Below are 17499 nucleotides of genomic sequence, written 5' to 3' on the forward strand. Positions count from 1 at the left end.
TTTTGATGCAGACTAATCCCAAAAATGTCCATGCTGACTGCACTAATATATGTCAGCATTCCCACATAAGAACATAGTCATGTTTTCTTCAACCATATGTCCAGTAATGATTCTATAACAAGCCATGGCCATGCTGGCTCGGCCAGAAATGCTACTATCCCTCTAAAGAACCTATTTCTTTTGGCTTTGCCCCTAATGCCAGAGAAAAAATGCCATGCCACTGCAAGAAACCATTTGCATACTGTCTGCACTTATGTAGGACAGTATGGCTACGAAAGAACCCTTATATTGGATTTGCCCTTCATGCCACTAAAGAAAATACCGGCGACAGTAAGAAAGAAATGTGCTTTGCTAGCTGCAAAAAAGTACCTCCTCCCCAATATAAGAACACTCATCATGTTGGCTTTGATCTAAACATCAGTACAAATGCAATGCCATAGCATGAAAACACGTCCTTCCTCACTGCACAAATGTACCCCCCAACGTAAGAACACTCAGCATTTTGGCTTTGCCCTAAATCCCTGTAAAATGCCATACTGAAGTGAGCAAATATGCCCTTGCTAGCTGCACAAATGGAATGCCTAACTCCCAGTTAAGAACACTCATCATGCTGGCTTTGTTCTAAACACCAGAAAAGAAAACGCAAAGACAAAGTAAGAAAACCTCTCCTTGCTGGTTAGGTCAATGTTGGAGCCGGCTATCCCCATTCAGAAGCCTGCTCCCTTGTCGGTTCAAATGCAAGCACACACATTCCTAAAGCACACATACTTTTAGTCATTCGTGTTCCCAAACAAAATACACTCCATCTCTGTCACGTGCACAGTTTTCTGACACAATCACTTGCAAGAATACATGCACAAACGCAAATACATACAGATGTATTTGTCTTCTCTGCAGACCAGGTCTGGACTCCGGACACCGCCCGCCTCATGCTGCCTGTCACAATCGCCCTTCGGCTTCTGCAGAGCATGCAACAGGAACTAGGAGGCAGAGAGAGCTTGATGGTCCCTGCACAGGTGAAGTGGAACTCGAGCGTCTTCATTTGGCCGGCCCGGGACCTCTGAATGTGTGGGGATACACAGGAGCACCCCCTCAACAAATGCAGCCCTGCAGTACACCAGCCTCCATCACACTAGGCCGTGCATGGTTTGGGAAGCGAAATATCCCAGCCTTGCATGGCACATTGGGGATGTGCTCTTGGGTACTAGTTCTGTGTCAAAGCCAGTCCAGGAACGCATCCTTAGCAGCAAGAATAAGCTGAGGGTGCGTTCAGTGTTTGCACCGAGCTGGCTCGCTCAGTTGATGGACGGCTTCTCCCTAATCGGTGGTGCATTAACACCCCCATTACACCGTCTAAAAAGGCCACACCTGGCGGTACAATGACTGCACTGTAATTCGGATTTCTGAACAGAAACCTTTGTACTGGCACCTTCTGTCAGCCAGCACCTTTCTCTTACCCGTCGCCTCCTTCTCATAACCATTTTCACTCTGCCATGACTCGTTCAGATTTGCTTTTAAGCACATAGACCTGAGCAGACTGGGACGTCACTAGCAGCCCGAGCAGTATTGCATTCCAGACCAGTTTGAAAATATTTCAAATATCCCCCTCCATACACACCACTGTAAACACCTGCATGCTCAGAAGCACTGCCACACAATACCTCTGCACACATTGTTAAAATTGCTCAGTCACCATTTCATGGATTATTGTTCCTCCTGCAAACACTCTGCGGTGAATCTGAGAGATATGTTATGTACAAAGGCAGAGTGCCCAAGCCATTGTTAATATGAACCTCCTTGTTAGTGTGTTGGATATAGTGCTTTTCACTGGGATCCACAGAAGAAGTGGTATTCGTCATGTTAATGGTACATAGTTTATTAACTGCAGAAAGAAAGACTGCATTCACCATTGCAGGACTTACCTGCAGTGTGAGCACAGCTGTCAGCAGCAAGTACCTAGCCCACTGAGCTACCTGTCATGCAATTCACTATAAGCTGTTTGGCCCTAGACGACTGGTATCCACCAGCCACCTGTGTGCATTGATGACTGAGTAGAAGTGCTATGCTAATATGCGATTGCAATGATTGCAACAATTGAAATCACACATTAGCATGACTAAATCACATGCGAGTCATCGTTCTGCAGCAGTAGAAATTGCATGGGATACCAACCCCCTCATGCTGTTGCGGGAACCTTGGATTGAGGGTGGAGTGGGTTGGGATTACATGCAGAGGCACCTGGCATCCCTAAATCATAGCAAGAGTTCAGCCCTGGGCTTTATGATGCTGCTGGCCCATAGGGAGAACTCCTGCCCATCGGCCAGCTGACTGTGCACCCCTTCCTGTACATCACATAGAGTTTTCAAGGAGAATCAGTCAGACTCAGTAACAATGATTCCTCTGATAAAATAAATGTGAATTACTTCACCATTTTGAAAATACACTGTATAACTGATTTGCACAGCAAACAGCAAAACCAAGTTTGTAGATTCAAATACCAAATACCCCTATTTAAAATAGGAATATATGAGTTTGAAACTATAAAAGTAAACATGGGGCCTCATTACAAGTTTGCCGGTACGGAAACAACGGTGCCGGTAAGCTTACTGGCACCATTGTTTCCGGACCGGCAAACTACGAGACTGCTGGCGGGTGCCATTTCGCCCACCAGGTCTGACCCTAGCGGGCAGAACGGTACCCATCAGCAGACTTTGAGGAAGCACTGGCATTGTTGCGCACAGTAACGGTGCTTCCATCCTCCCCATTCCCATTGAGTCTTATGGAACTCGAAAGGGATTGGGGAGTAACAATTGCCACCACCTGATTTACCGGACTGCTGGGGCTGTAATGGCCCGGTTATTCTGGCAAGTCAGGTGGCGGTAATTCATCACGAGTCCGGCGGCAGCCTGACGGTTTACCAGCATGGCTACCAGTGCCATTTGCCAAGGCATGTCAGAAATATACCACATTGCCAATTAACACTCAGAAAATTCCACTCCTCAGGCACTTTGGCTCGTGTACACGGGGTAGAATAAGTCCTACCAGGTGCTTTCCCCATATTTTAGAATACATTTTAAAGTCAACTTTTAAGCAATACCAGCAATACGACACAGGAATTTCGAGATGTGCCCCTCCTTCCAAACTATTGTGATTATCATCAGTCCCAATATTTTGAGTTTCAAATCTTTTTCTGGCAGTATGAGAAATCTAACTCTATTAGATGAATAGCCAGATCATTAAATTGTTTATTTATTTATTTGTAATATACTTTCAGCCGAGTGGCTTGTGTAAACAACACAACGCAATACAAAACATAGTTACATATATAACAAAGAGCATAAAACAATCAAGCCTCTTAAAACAATAAAAATAGACTAACCGTACTTCAAAAAGCAACAGAAGTCATTGATAAAAGTTAAAAATATGCCTGCAAAGATAGGTAATTAGAAAGATATATTCAACAGTGTAACGATATAATCATTTTGAGATTGCAGCACATTTCCAGTAAAATGTCACCATGTAAATTACAATCATTTCCTGCTAAAAATCTCAGCCAAAGGGAGGACATATCAGACACATTAAAAGCATTATCATAAGAGTTCATATAACTTGCTCTGATGCACATTCAACTCTCGCACTCCGTCATGAGATGGACTAATGTTTCTATTTCAAATGAACCACAGAGACGACAACGTCTTTCAGCTTGTGGTAAGCCTTGAAAAGCACCATTAGTGACAAAAGCCTCAATGATATTAAACTTGAGTTGCAAATATTGTCTCGCAATTGCGCTATTTGGAAATGCAATAATGTAAGTGGGTTTAGTAAGGCAAACAGTTCTATAATCACAGTAAGGGCCACTTGAACTTTTTGTGTAGCGGTTCATGAGATTTGAGCATGATTGTGCGAGATTAGAACCTGTTTCCATCTATTTCTCACTAGATGCACGGCCCCAGGTCTAGAGATGTTTAGGCACCCTGTTTGCCATTTAGTGTAAAGGGATACAATGGCACCCATAACACCCAAAGATTGACAATTATGAAGCTCCATAAAAGATCTTAAGAAGCTCACCATTATAGTGCCGTTATGGTGCACTCGCAGTTGTTCATATAACATAACAACCTTAAATATAGTCATAAATCATGCCTCTGAGGTCAAATTCTAAATACGAAAATTCAATTGACATGGCCTGAGGCATACCAAACAGCTTGAAACAATGTTGCTTCAAAACATTTCATAGATACTAAATGAGCCAACCCATGTTAACAAAATATATAATTAAAACTATCATTAAACACATATTTCTTTAAAAAAAAAAATAATAATAATAATACAGAACAACTGGGATGAGGTGCTCTATTATAACTTAGTGTGTTCTCCCCATTAAGTTTGAAATTAGCAACTGGTGCTAAGAGTTTGCATCAGGATGCAGTGCCAGAACTGAGTGAGGTGCCACAGGCACAGACAAGTAAGAGCTATTTCAGAGCACTGCCAAACATCAGCAATGTGCAGGAACGTCTAGTAGTTACTGTTGATTTTCAATGCTATGCTCTGATAGTGATGTGTCATATATCATGTCTTTCCTGCATTAGTCTGAAAGCTGAATGACAGTGGTACTGCTAAGAGTGCTATAGAACAGAAATGGTGTGCTTTTTCAGAGCATAGCTTAACTTCTAAAAGTGTTATGCATACTCATTCCTTTCAATTGATGTGACTTGGTGATAACCTGAAGATGCTATAGAACAGAAATGGTGTGCATTTTCAGAGCATAGCTTAACTTCTAAAAGTGTTATGCATACTCATTCCTTTCAATTGATGTGACTTGGTGATAACCTGAAGATGGACCGTTTTTTATTTCACAGAGCAGAGGGTGGATATAAGAATAAGACTCCGCAGCCTCCAGCTCAGCCAGCTACTGAACAGGAACTGCTCCTCTGAGTACAAGACCTTTCTTCGGCTGTTTAGAGATCAGGTAAGGTAGATGTTGCAGGGTGCTGGCAGCCCCCTCCCCAACCTGTATTTTGACCAAAGAACATCTGCCAAAGTAAGTATCTGAGATCACAGTTCACACCCTGCACCTCGGAGATCAGAAGCAGGATTGAACTTGCTGATGTCTACTACATCTGTTTAATTAGCTTTTCAATTATCAGATTATATCAAGAAGGTCTTACCCCAGAATATAGGCACTAACACTTACTTGACAATGTACAAACGTTGCATCACATGAAACAGAACGTTGCGGGTGTACAGCCGGCTTGGGTTTGTCCATGCGAGGTGCATATACTTGGTAGGAACCACCAAAGTTTGTGCGCCCTCAAGTGTGACCACGCCAGTAATACTTTGCCATCCACCTAGGTACATCAAAGATAAGCATGCCAAAGCTTTAAATGGTTTAATAGCAATCTTTGAGAGTTCTCCTGAGCAGACGTAGCACTATGTGGGAGTCTTACAGAATTAGCTTAGGGTGGACTCTTTCATGTTGCAATAAATGGGCCTATCCTCAGTTGCCCTCTAAATAATGATATATGTGCCCTGGGCTGATCGAGAATTCAACTGGGGATCCACCACGACACTTGATCCACCTCGTGGAGGGGAAATGTTTGCTATCAACCTTGGAACTGCTCATCATACCCTTCCCTGTTTCATACGTTTGAACCAGATCCTTACCTATTAGGAACCTGGGCATGCCCAGCCCTCTGGGTCCCTAGAACTAACCTCCTCTCCTGACATGCCCTTGCTTCAAACTTCAGGCCACGGTCGGACTGTACCATAAAATTACTCCAGGCACCAATAAAACAGTATCCACGGTTGCAAGTGGCAATTCATTCCTTTTGTGACAGACTGTTTGAGTAAAATCCAACGGGGAATTTTTGTTGATAAAATATGATGCAAACTGTGCATTTTAAAGACTATTTATTCAGTAATACTATTCAAAACTACTAGCTGCATGGCGAAGTAACTGATTAACCTGGCCCACATTGGACAAAAAAAGTGGCCAACTTTGACCCATAAAACTGGCCCACACTAGCCTTTTGCATTTTTGGTTCGGGGATTGCCCTATTTCCCTAGAGGCCACTCCGAGCCTCCTTCTGGCCTCCAGCTCTAACTGGGACTTTTCTAAGGTGAAAAGGTTTTGTCTGCTTTTGTACCCGATGTGGCTGTTGCTCCATAAAGAATTTCCTTAAGGCCAAGCTTCCCTTTATTTTTTAAAAAGAGGCTTCCTATCTTTAACTCAGTTGCAGCAAACCCCCTGCTTGCCTTGCAATATATAAGGCTACAATACCCAGGCTCTGGGAATAGTCACCCCACATCAATATCCCCATCATTTCCTACCTGCCCTTTTACGGCGATTGCTGCTTATTGGAGATCAGAGATCCTTTTAGCCATTGGGGCTTATACTCTCTGCATTCTTTCCTCCAAAGGTTACAGTATTTTCAATAGATCAAGCAGGGTCACCTGACTAACACTGGGGAACTCACTTTCCTCCCACAGGCCAATCTGGCTACAGAGATGTCCATGCACTTTAAGGTTGAGAAGGCTTAATCTAGTGCTTGCTGATCAGAATGTGCAAAAGGAGCATACAAGTCTCCCATACGCTAAACCAAGATTTATACCACAACATTGGCTTAGAGTATAACCAATCTTAATGGTTAATGGTACAACAGTACATAGAATGCCCCCTTTGTATTTGGCAGAAATGGATGACGGTGGGCAATGTTCTCTAGTAAGGTGGGTCAGCAGAGGGAGCATCCAATCACTGTACAGTAAATACTAAAGACAAATGACTCTTCAAAGAAGTCTATACATATAATAAGTACACATTTCGACAAACAGAATAAACACAAACAACAATAACACCCACCTTGCAAGGAAAGATTCCATCAATGGCAGACTGAATATAAACAATAGGTAGACTGAACTGTTGTCAACTGTAATGTACGACGGAGGTGAGAAATAGGCAACAGGCAATCAATTATTGAATGGAAGAATACTAAAAAACACCCTCTGAAGAGGTTTCCTTTCTTAGGCTAAGTTTTTTTTACAGAATTTAACCAGTATTGAGCACTGAGATAATGGCTTGTGTGGCAGGTCACCTAGCGTGCTTTGGACCAGTACCTAGACCGCTGGTTCATCTACATTAGTCTCCTCAGGCTGGTGGGTTGCCCGTGTTGATCAGGAATTTCTGATGCCTTGCACATTTTTGAACCAGTTGGCTTGATGTCTTTGAATTGGTTTGTTGGCACTTGGTCACGTTGAAGGAGTCCTCAAGACAGGTGACTTGACTGGCTCAGTTAGTGGTTCTATCATATTAGTTTTATATTCTCAAGTTAGTTTGGTGGTGCTTTGTTTTGGCCGCTTCATCGGGCTTTCTCAATGTGCTACCTTTGTATGTCATTATAATATGAATACAGAATAAGAACTTCATTGTTTCCTGTAAATATATCAAAATATGAAACATTTTCAAAGGAAACATGTGACAGAATGCTATAGGTGATGAGTACTCGCCTGAATTCATTTTCCAAGGTGGATTTGACTCGGAAATGTGCTTTCCAATACAAACCCACATCCACATATGCTTGGTAGATAAAAAGTACTTCCAGTGGTTCATACCAGACTGGCGTCTGACTCATGGAAGGTTGCAACTTGCTCACTGACTCCACAGAGTAGGATCTTCAATGTCCACTGTGGAAGCGGCATTCCCTGAGGCTCTCTTTGACTACTGAAGCCCACCCTTTAAACAATAGGAATCGCGGGATCTCAGGATATCTGAAAAACTCTAAATGCATACACATTATTACTATTTCAGAGCTTTAATGAGTCTATATAAAATCCCCCAGACTTCCAAATACCTGTTAGCTTCACCTGAATTCCTGGCAAGATGACACGTATGTGGCTTGCATGGCTGTCAGTAAACTGTTGTAATGTATCTTGTTAAAACAACCATGACTATAGGCCTCATCCACTAATGATTTCCCTAAGACTAATATATATGTATTGCTTAAAGTTCTGACTAAGCTATCCATATTTCTGCCACTATCCCTGACCAACAATGAACCAAAGCTTCTTAGTGCTCCAAAAATGCTGCCATGGATAGTTTATTTTCAGTTCTAAACCAACATTCATTACATTACTTAACATTTTTGACAAGGTTCTCAGGGGTTGTAGCCCTCTTCTGCTATTTCAAGGGGAGAAAGAAATAGCACATGGAGTTGAGATAAGTACAAAAATGAATACATGGTGATACAGGTCAGAAATTAAAAGCTATCCGAAACAGACTAGGTGCATTGCTTGGAAGGCAAGGCCTGGAGGTATTTGTTGGATCTCCCTGAGTGTGTTCCTATTAAGATAATCAATTGTGAGATTGGAAAATGATAACTACAAGCTGTTTGGGAGATTAAACAAGGGGTATTGTATCTGAACTTGTTGTATGATGATGTTAAAAGAGAATCCTCCCTGAGTTACTTCACAGTAATGGCAAAACAAATGAAACCCAAAACAAAAGCCCTTGAAGAATGAGAGAATTAGATTTTAGCTTTATTTAGGGGGATTTCTTTTATGTTAGAGGAACCTTTAATCATCATGTCTGTGATCAAAATGTTAAGGAAAAAAGCCAGCTATTCGTGTAGAAGCCTTTTAATAAGCAGACATGCACGTAAACATAACTACTATTATGTATCTCAGGGTTCTTATTCTCCCCATCCGTTCAACTATTGATAAAAATGTTGTAGTGTTGGTTTGAGAAACTTCATATTAAGAATGAGAATTAATCAAGTGCCTACTTATGAAAATGTAGCAGTTTGGCATGGTATTAAACAGGAATATTGATTGTGCAGGCTTTGTGTGCAGGAAATTGAAACAATTCGACATATTCTTACAAATTGTCACTGTATGATAACTAATTATGTAATAGGTTACATCAATGTTTTACATAATATACATGATGTTTATTTTAATCAATTTTAGAGTAACATTTTTCAGGTGAATCTTTAGTTATTACTTCCACTTCGTATTTATATGGCTAGAATTTCTAAAAACGGATTAAGTAATGAATATTATCTGCCTGTTTATTATTAGCTTTACAGTATTATGAATGGGCTTTATAAATGCATGTGATTATTGATGAATTGTGTGATTTTGTTTGTCTTGTAATGTGTCTAAGATTTGCATTAACCAAGTATACAATAAATACATTAGAACAAAACTTGCACCCCAAATGAAAATGAATTACTCTTTAGTAATGCTGAATCCGACATCCTCAGTTTGTCATAAAATTTAAACAAGTTTTATTATGGTTTCACACTCAGATGCCAGTAATTGGTTCTTTAAAAAAAATGTTTTAAAAAATGATAACTCTACTTTGCTTTATCTTGCAGCCTTTCATAGAGACGCATCCAGTAAACACATTATTTCTTAATTCAAGATCATTAGAATAACAAACCTCAGCTGCAATGACAAACATACCAATTTTGCAATCCCCTGAGTACCATAATGCAACAGCAACATGTTGCCATCAAGAGGGTTCTTCTCTGAACATTTGTATTGATTCATAGGGTACGTTGGCCATACATCACAATTAAGAAGATAAAGAATTATTGAGTCAGGTGACTTTCTATTGCTATAGTTTTGTAGCAATCTGCTTGCTATTTTTCAAATCTGAAAGATTTCTTAAGCATTCACGCTATGAATTTGAGTTTCTTGGCAGGAGACCTGCATGAACCTTCAGCTTTGATTAGGTGATTTGTTTTATGTAATCAGACCAAGAAGGCATTGCTTTATTGTACAAGCAATACTTCTACCCATTGGGCCTCATTAAAAGTTTGCTGGTATCCAGCTGGTAATTCCGGCGGAAAACAGGAAAACTGCCCTAGCATTTCGGCCTCCTGATATCCGGGTAATACCAGGACATTCCAAGTGGCGGAAAGGGCAATAAATCCCCTTTCGATGGGGATTGCTGGTATTAGCGGCACTGGTAATACCAGTGCCGTTAATACTGGCAGTTGTTTGCCAGTATGTGCCTGATTTTAGCGAAGAGCTTGAGGTAAATCAGTGATCCCTCCACCCCCGGCAAAGTTGTAGTTTGCCGGTGCCGGAAAAGTGGTGGTCCCACTTACCACCACTTTTCCTGCAGCAACAAACTTCTAATGTGGCCTATTGTGTTTGAGCTATGCTCTCACCAAAACATTATTAGCACTGTGAATATATAATTAAAAACCATGTAAAATAAGCATCTCAGAGCACTGTATTTACATATTTTCCTTAAGTAACAATGTGTAGCTCTTTAATTGATATATGGGCCTCATTAAGAGTTGGTCATTGCAGGATAAATGCAGCGGTATTACCATATACCGCTGCATTCCTGCACTGCCCAACTATGAGTTCGGCAGAATGTCAGAGGATTCACCTCCAGCCATGTTTGATAAAGCACAGTTAATGCTGCATGCCACAGGAAGCTTCATACCATAATGCTGATCAGCAGTGCTGGCAAGATGATCAGTTGTTGTGGAACTGAGCTTTGGAGTTTCCGATCACACTAAGGTGCTAGTATGTTTCATGAATATTGTAGAAGCAGGGAGGGCAGTGGTTCTTTGGGTCTGCAATCAATTGATTAACCAAATAACTCTTACAATAAAGTAAGACACAGCACTTAGATGTCTAGTCAAACAACCCCTCACTGTTTGGAAGCAATGTCACAGTATTTGGCAATAGGAAGCACAATGTCTCAAGTAAGTGGACAAGCTACATGTCTTCAATTTGCAAAACCATAACTGCCCTTGCTTGCTACCTGAAAGGGCTTTTATAATGGAGCGGGGTCTAGAGAAAAAGAATACATTAATGGATTGTCTTGTGTCAAATCTGTGTTACGACGTGAAGATTTTAATGAAATGCAGGAGACGATAAGAATGCAAGACATGATGCTGAACCCATTCTGGTGTTCACCATCTGTAATGAAAGTCGTTTTATGTGCTGGTACCTGTATTCCACTGGAATTAACCAGAATGGTTCAGATTGCTTGCAGGCCCTGGTAAAAATTGTTTTGCATGTGTTTTCTTTCCTATTCATGATTTCCCTAGTAGCCACCTGTGAAGTGAGGTGGACCCTTTACATAGGATGTTGGTGGAGCAGACTCATTAGTTTCAGAGGTTTGGTGTGGCGGGCCATCCCAAGGGATGTCCATAGAAATTAGGGCCATTGTTTAATTGTGGATGAAGGAGTTACGGAAGGGGATTATGCTGCAGAAGAGACACATCAGATGAGTCCTGGTAAGGGACTGTGACAAGCAGTGACTGAAAGTATCTTCAACATTGTGAAAAGCCTGGTCCCCATCTTGGGTAGGCATAAATGAGACTCTGCATTAGAACTACTCATCAGGGTAGATGTCTATTCTAGAGAGCGACCTAGAAGCAACAGAGAGATGAAGGGACAGAGAGAAGGAGAAAGAGAAAGAGAAAGAGAAAGAGAGAAAGAGAAAGAGAGAGACAGACAGAGATGGAGAGACAGTGGTCAAGCATTTGTATTTGCTTATGGTGGGAAGTTGGCATCCAGATTGAGCAGATGTTAAAAGATGTATTTACTTTATTTTTATTTATTAACAATGTTTCTGTAGTGTGAACAAGGCCAAAGCATCTGAGTGATGTATATCATACATATATAATAAAACCACATACAATGTCAACAGCGAAAGTAACACACTAAAAGGCCTGAACATGTCAAAGTTAAAGACCGGATACATTACATTAAAAGACTCTGTTCCAGAGCCATGCTTTAAGTACTTTTCTGAATCTACGTTGCTCAGAGGTTTTCTAACAATTTCCACTGACTAACAGCAGCACAAGAACAAGAGATGTGTAAACATGTCTAAACTGATGACGCCCGAAACAAAGAGAATCAAGGCTACAAAGGCCTAGGGGTCCACCTGAAATCTTTAATTTTCCGATACAAATATGAGGTTTCATGTAAAGTGCCTTGTGCAGTACACACAGCAGTTTAAAAATAATCCTCTCGTGAGGCAGCCAGGAAGACCAATCAAAACAAAGTTACCAAAATTGATGCGAGACAAAGCCAAAGACTGAACCAAAATGCAAAAGTGTGTTGAACAAACAAAAGATTTCACAGCTCTTAGAGGTGATTTGCCCATAGGTGAACATTTCAAAACGAATTGGGAACAGTTGAAGTGTGGGAAAAGGGAGAAAATAACAGAAATTCCATTTTAGACTGATTCCATTTCTAGAATGACCGAAATACCTATAATTCAATGTCAACTAGGGAGTCTCTCAATCAAATCAAATCATTTTCAGAGGAGTTGGGCGTCGTCGGCATACTGATGTCTTGCCACTCCATGCTTAGAAGCCAAATTTCCCAATTCCTCCATATACAAATTGAACAATAGAAGAGACAGAATTGACTCTTGGGGGGGCCCCAGAAGGGAGGTCTATAGAGTCTGAACAGCTATCCCCATGACAATTAACTGTTGTATCTTGCTTTAAAAGGATTTAAACCATTTCAGTGCCTGACCTCCAATTCCCATGATTGGACTAAAGACTAGATGAACGATAGACAGTAGCACAGTAATTATAGTGAATTAACTGTGACACACTATAAATAAAAAATAATTGAAAGAATAAAACAGGCTTATACTAAGACAAATAAAGTAAGATGGGAAGAGAAATGAAGGATGGAGTGAAGAGAAGGGGAATAGTTGGGTGTGAAGTGACTTGAACCCCTACCATCATCCCACAATATACATTCCTTACACCAGTTAGGTACAGATTGCCCACAGAGATCTGAATGCAGCCAAGCCTGTCTCCTTCCCCAACTGAATCATTAGTAGCTTGAAAACCGGAATCCTTTCTCTTTCCTTCAGAGTCTTCAACATTGATATTTTTTTTATCCATGTATTTATTTATTTAAATGTTTTATTTGCAATAATGAGTGCACTTTGTTATTGAAGGAATCTAAAGAGGTTTTCAGCATTCCACAAACTTCAAAGATAATAATACTTGTGCAAAAACTACATACAGTTTAGTGCAGATCTGTGACCTTGTTCCACATTTAAGGAAAATACTCTATTATATATGCATTATTATTGTAAAAGGATATAAATTAATGCATGGTAAATGTCCCTGTAATGTATGTCTGGGAAAGGTTAGGAAAAACACCACCCATACATGGGCATCCACCCATCATCATGCAGCCAGGCAGACACGTTTCATTTTGTGTTAGGGTCATGCATACGTTTTCGGAAACAGATAGAGAGGTCATGTTTTAAGCATGTAAATGTTAAAGGACTTTAAATACACAGCCTATACATTATTGTTTAACATTATTTGGAGTGTTTAAATAGATGATACAGTACCATTAACGAAGCATGGCTCCTCTTCGATATTGTCATCTTACTCTAGGAATGCAAATTAAAATATACATTAAAATATTTGGAATTGGAGAAAGGGGGAGAGAGAACAAAAGGGTCACAAATGTAATCATCGTAAATACATTCTTTAAAATGTTTTTGGAGTATGAAACTGAATATAGGCCGAATATCTCAAAAATGTATTTAAACAAAAACAAAAGCAAGATCTGAACATAACAAAGTAGAAGAAAAATAGACAAACAAACGAGGTAATTACAAAAATACATAAAGATCATAATCAATATTGGGACCCTGAGTTGTGCTTTGTGGTTGTGTATCCATTTTCTTTCAGTAGGCTTCATCACAAGTTGGGCAGAGTGGGAAAAATGCATCCATAACACTATTACTGCCATATTACTGCCCCCCATCTATGAGTTTGGTGGAAAGTTGGAGATTTACCTTCAACTCTGAGCTGGGGTCAATCTGCCAAATTTCTGCCCATTTTTGGAACAGTTACTGGGGTGCTATTGTGCTGAAAATGGCCGATTGTATCCAATGGACCCAATATAATTGAGCCCTAACTGCCCCACCACAATTCGGGATCAGACTGAGTTGCGGTAACGCTATTTGCATTGAGCGGTATCCTGGCGGATTTACTGCCTGGATACCGCCCACTCGTGGTGAAACCCACTAAGTATGTCTTAACAGTCAATCTTGGTTGTAACCTCTTGAAAGAGGGCATATTCTTTGGTTCTTTGGTTATGTAAGCAGCCATGCAATTATCAACTTTAACGTCCCACGATTCACATATGAGTATATACACAACACCACTGGATAGAGAATTGATCATAATCCTAATAATGAATTCCTTCTGGTTCACCAACGCAAAATATGTTCTCGTTCAAAGGACAAATTCATGGATGGAACATCTACCATATGGATTTAACTAAGAAGTGCCTTATGCAGCATATTTGAAACCTTCCTTAGAGACACTAGAGGCAACAACATTACATATTATTGGTAATTTTCTGGTAAATAACTGCATACAGTTTGGAACCAGTGTTCAGTGAGGGAGGCTGCCTGAGCCCCGCTTTTGTGACCATGTCCCCTGACATTGAAAAGCCTGTCACACAGGCCTGCAGCAGCAAATCCCACTGTGCAAAGGCTGTGTGCAGTTCAAAAGAATTGTTCAGTTGGGGAGGCTGCCAGAGCCCCACTCTTGTGACCATGCCCCTAGTCTTGAAAAGTCCATGACCCAGCCTACAGTGGCAAGCCTCCTGTTCAAAGGCGGTGTGCTGTTTGGAAGCAGTTTGGAAGCAGTTTGGAGTGAAGATGCGATGGGGCCACATGGACTCTGTTTGGCTGATGAAGATATGATATGATGTGATATGGCATTTATAACGCGCCTATACACAAGTGTTTCAAGGCGCGATGCCGCAAGGGAGGGGGAACAAAGGGGAGGACAGAACACCGATCCTACTAGGCCAGGTGTCATTCAGATCGCGCAAGTGGAGGGGAGGGGGAAAAAGAAAAGTGCGTGGGGGAAGGGAGAGGGGAAAATGCAGTACATGGGATAATTGGATAAATAAAATAAATAAAAACGGACACTGGTGGCAAGTACAAGGTAATTGCAGCTATAAGTGTTGGTAGAGGGACTGTAGGAATACAGAAAACAGTCCCCCGGTGCAGGGGGTGCCAGGGAGGCAGGGCAGGAGGGCAACTGGCTGGGCCTGAGAATCTGAAAGGGTGGCCAGGTAACCAGTGCAGTTTCTGCCAGGAGTTCAGCAGGTGAGAAGGGGGGAGAAAGCAGAGGCAAAGAGGAAAGTTTTGAGGTGCTTCCGTAACAGGAGATGGTTTTCCTCAAGTTTCAGGGAGGCTGGAAGGCTGTTCCAGAGGAAGGTGCCTACGGAAGAGAGAGATCTACTACCAACTCGTTACTTGGGGAAGCGACGGACCCTGAGGGAGTTGGATGCAGATGAGCGAAGAGCTCGAGAAGGAAGATATTTAGGAAAAGAGAGTTGCAAGAATTGCGGCCCCATGCCCCAGAAGGCCTTGTGGACAATGCAGGGGGTTTTGAACTTAATCCTCGCAGCCACTGGGAGCCAGTGCAGAGATTTCAGCCCTGGAGAGATACGATCCCTGGGCTTGAAGCCAAGGACAAGTCTTGCAGTCCTGTTCTGGATAAGTTGCAGAGGGCAGAGGGCAGAGAGTAGAGACATACAGATTTAGATAGGCTGTTACAATAGTCCAGCTTAGAGAGAACCAGGGATCTGGAGACAGTGAGCTTCTGGGGGAAGGAGAGGAAAGGAAGAATACATCTGAGGGGGTTCAGCTGGTAGTGTGACTTCTTAGAGACGTCAGAGATGTGAGCAGAGAAGGAGAGTTTGGAGTCGAAGATAACTCTGAGGTGTTTAGCCTTGCAGGTGGGAGCAGGAAGAGGGTCAAGGGAGGCTGGCCCGAGAGCTGCAGGGAAGGAGGGAGCGGTTGTGCTGATGAGTAGAATCTCAGTCTTACTGGCATTAAGGCAGAGGTCATTGGCGGCACACCACTCATGGATGGCCGACAGTCAGAGATGAGGGAAGGAGAGGAGGAAGCCGAGGGTAGCCTGAAAATGAGCTGCGTATCAATCACATAGCACTGGAAGTTGGGGCATAGAGTGGTGATGCGGTGGGCAAGGAGTGCCAGGTATTGGTTGAACAGCCAGGGAAAGAGGTTAGACCCCTGGGGGACACTGCAGGAAGAGACAAAGATATTGGAGAGGAAGGACCCAAGTTGGACCTGGGAGGGTCGGTCGGAGAGGAAAGAAGTCAGCCACGCCAGAGTCTGATCTGTGATACCCAGGTTATCACGGAGACGGTTGAGCAGGATGGCATGGTTGACAGTGTCAATGGCAGAAGAGAGATCCAGCAAGATGAGGACGCATGGGGTGTTGGAGTCAAGGTTGGAGAGCAGGTCTTCAGAGATGTTCAGGAGAGCAGTTTCCGTGCTTCTGGCAGCTCTGAAGCCAGACTGGTAGTCATGAAGACAGTCAACATATTCAGTGTGGAGATTAAGCTGGGAGATGGGCAGTTTCTCCAGGAGCTTGCCCAGGAAGGGAGTGATGGAGTTTGGGCGATAGTTAGCAGAGCAGGAGGGATCTGCAGAGGGTTTTTTAAGAAGAGGGTGCACAAGGGAGTGCTTCAGGGGGGAAGGGAAGACTCCCGTGGTGGAGGAGTGATTGCAGAAATCAGCCAGGGCAGGAGCCAGGGAGTCGATGTGGTCCTTGATAGTTTTGGAGGGACAGGGGTGAACCTGTTTCAACAAGGCTTGCATAGATCGGACTTGTCTAGAAACCTTGTCTGCAGAGAAAAGGGGAAAGGCATAGAAGAAGGGTGGTGGTGTGGCTGCAGAAGGGCCAGGGGAAGAGCAGGGAGTAGCCGGAGGGAGGAGATCGGAGGAGAGTGAGGACAGGATGTCCTGAGTTTTAGAAATGAAGTGAGAAGCCAGTGCCGTGCAGAGGGCCTGGGAAGGGACAGGAGAGGTAGAGACTGCGGCAGAATTGGCCAGTTCCTTGCAGATTTTAAAGAGCTCAGCCAAGTTGTTAGATGCCTCAGAGACGCAGGCTTGGATACAGTGGTCGAAGTGTACGAAAAGAAGTAGTGGAGCTATGTTCCCTGCTGGCCTGCCCCCGCTTCCCACAAACCCCATCGCCACGTCCCCTCCCACACACAATGCACCCCCCCAAACACTTGTTTAAAGGAACGTTCAGTGCAGTGCACTGAAAGTGCAAGTTTCAACTTCTTCCTTCACTTTTATTTTAAAACGAAACCATTCCGGAACGGTTTCTTTTTAAAATAAAAGTATGGGAGCTATAAAAGGTAATTTAAAAAAGTAGAGGAGCACCGCTCCCGACCGCTCCCGCTCACTTCGACCACTGCTTGGATATGAGCTCTCTTCTTGGTCAGGATGGAGAGCCGATAGTGCCTTTGCAGCAGGCGGCAGGCCAGTTTGTCAGAGGATGAACATGAAGCACGCCATTTCCTCTCGGCCACCCTGCACTTGAGTTTTAGGGTGACAAGGTCTCAGTCAAACCAGGATTTACACTTGGCATTGGGCTTCAGGCAGATTCTCATGACAGGGGCAAGGATATCAAGAGTATCAGATATAGAAGAGTG

General features: G+C 42.5%; 1 protein-coding gene across 1 annotated transcript in view; it reads left to right on the plus strand.

Annotated features, from left to right (window-relative positions):
- Positions 1–17499, plus strand: part of LOC138491329 (mucin-2-like) — a 129183-nt gene that overhangs the window by 96430 nt on the left and 15254 nt on the right. The window contains exon 4 of the mRNA XM_069617788.1: positions 4860–4969. Coding sequence (XP_069473889.1) covers positions 4860–4969 — 110 coding nt within the window. The remainder of the gene's footprint in view (positions 1–4859; positions 4970–17499) is intronic.

Source organism: Ambystoma mexicanum, chromosome 10, assembly GCF_040938575.1.
Source record: "Ambystoma mexicanum isolate Mex_15411 chromosome 10, UKY_AmexF1_1, whole genome shotgun sequence".
Taxonomy (NCBI): Eukaryota; Metazoa; Chordata; class Amphibia; order Caudata; family Ambystomatidae; genus Ambystoma; species Ambystoma mexicanum.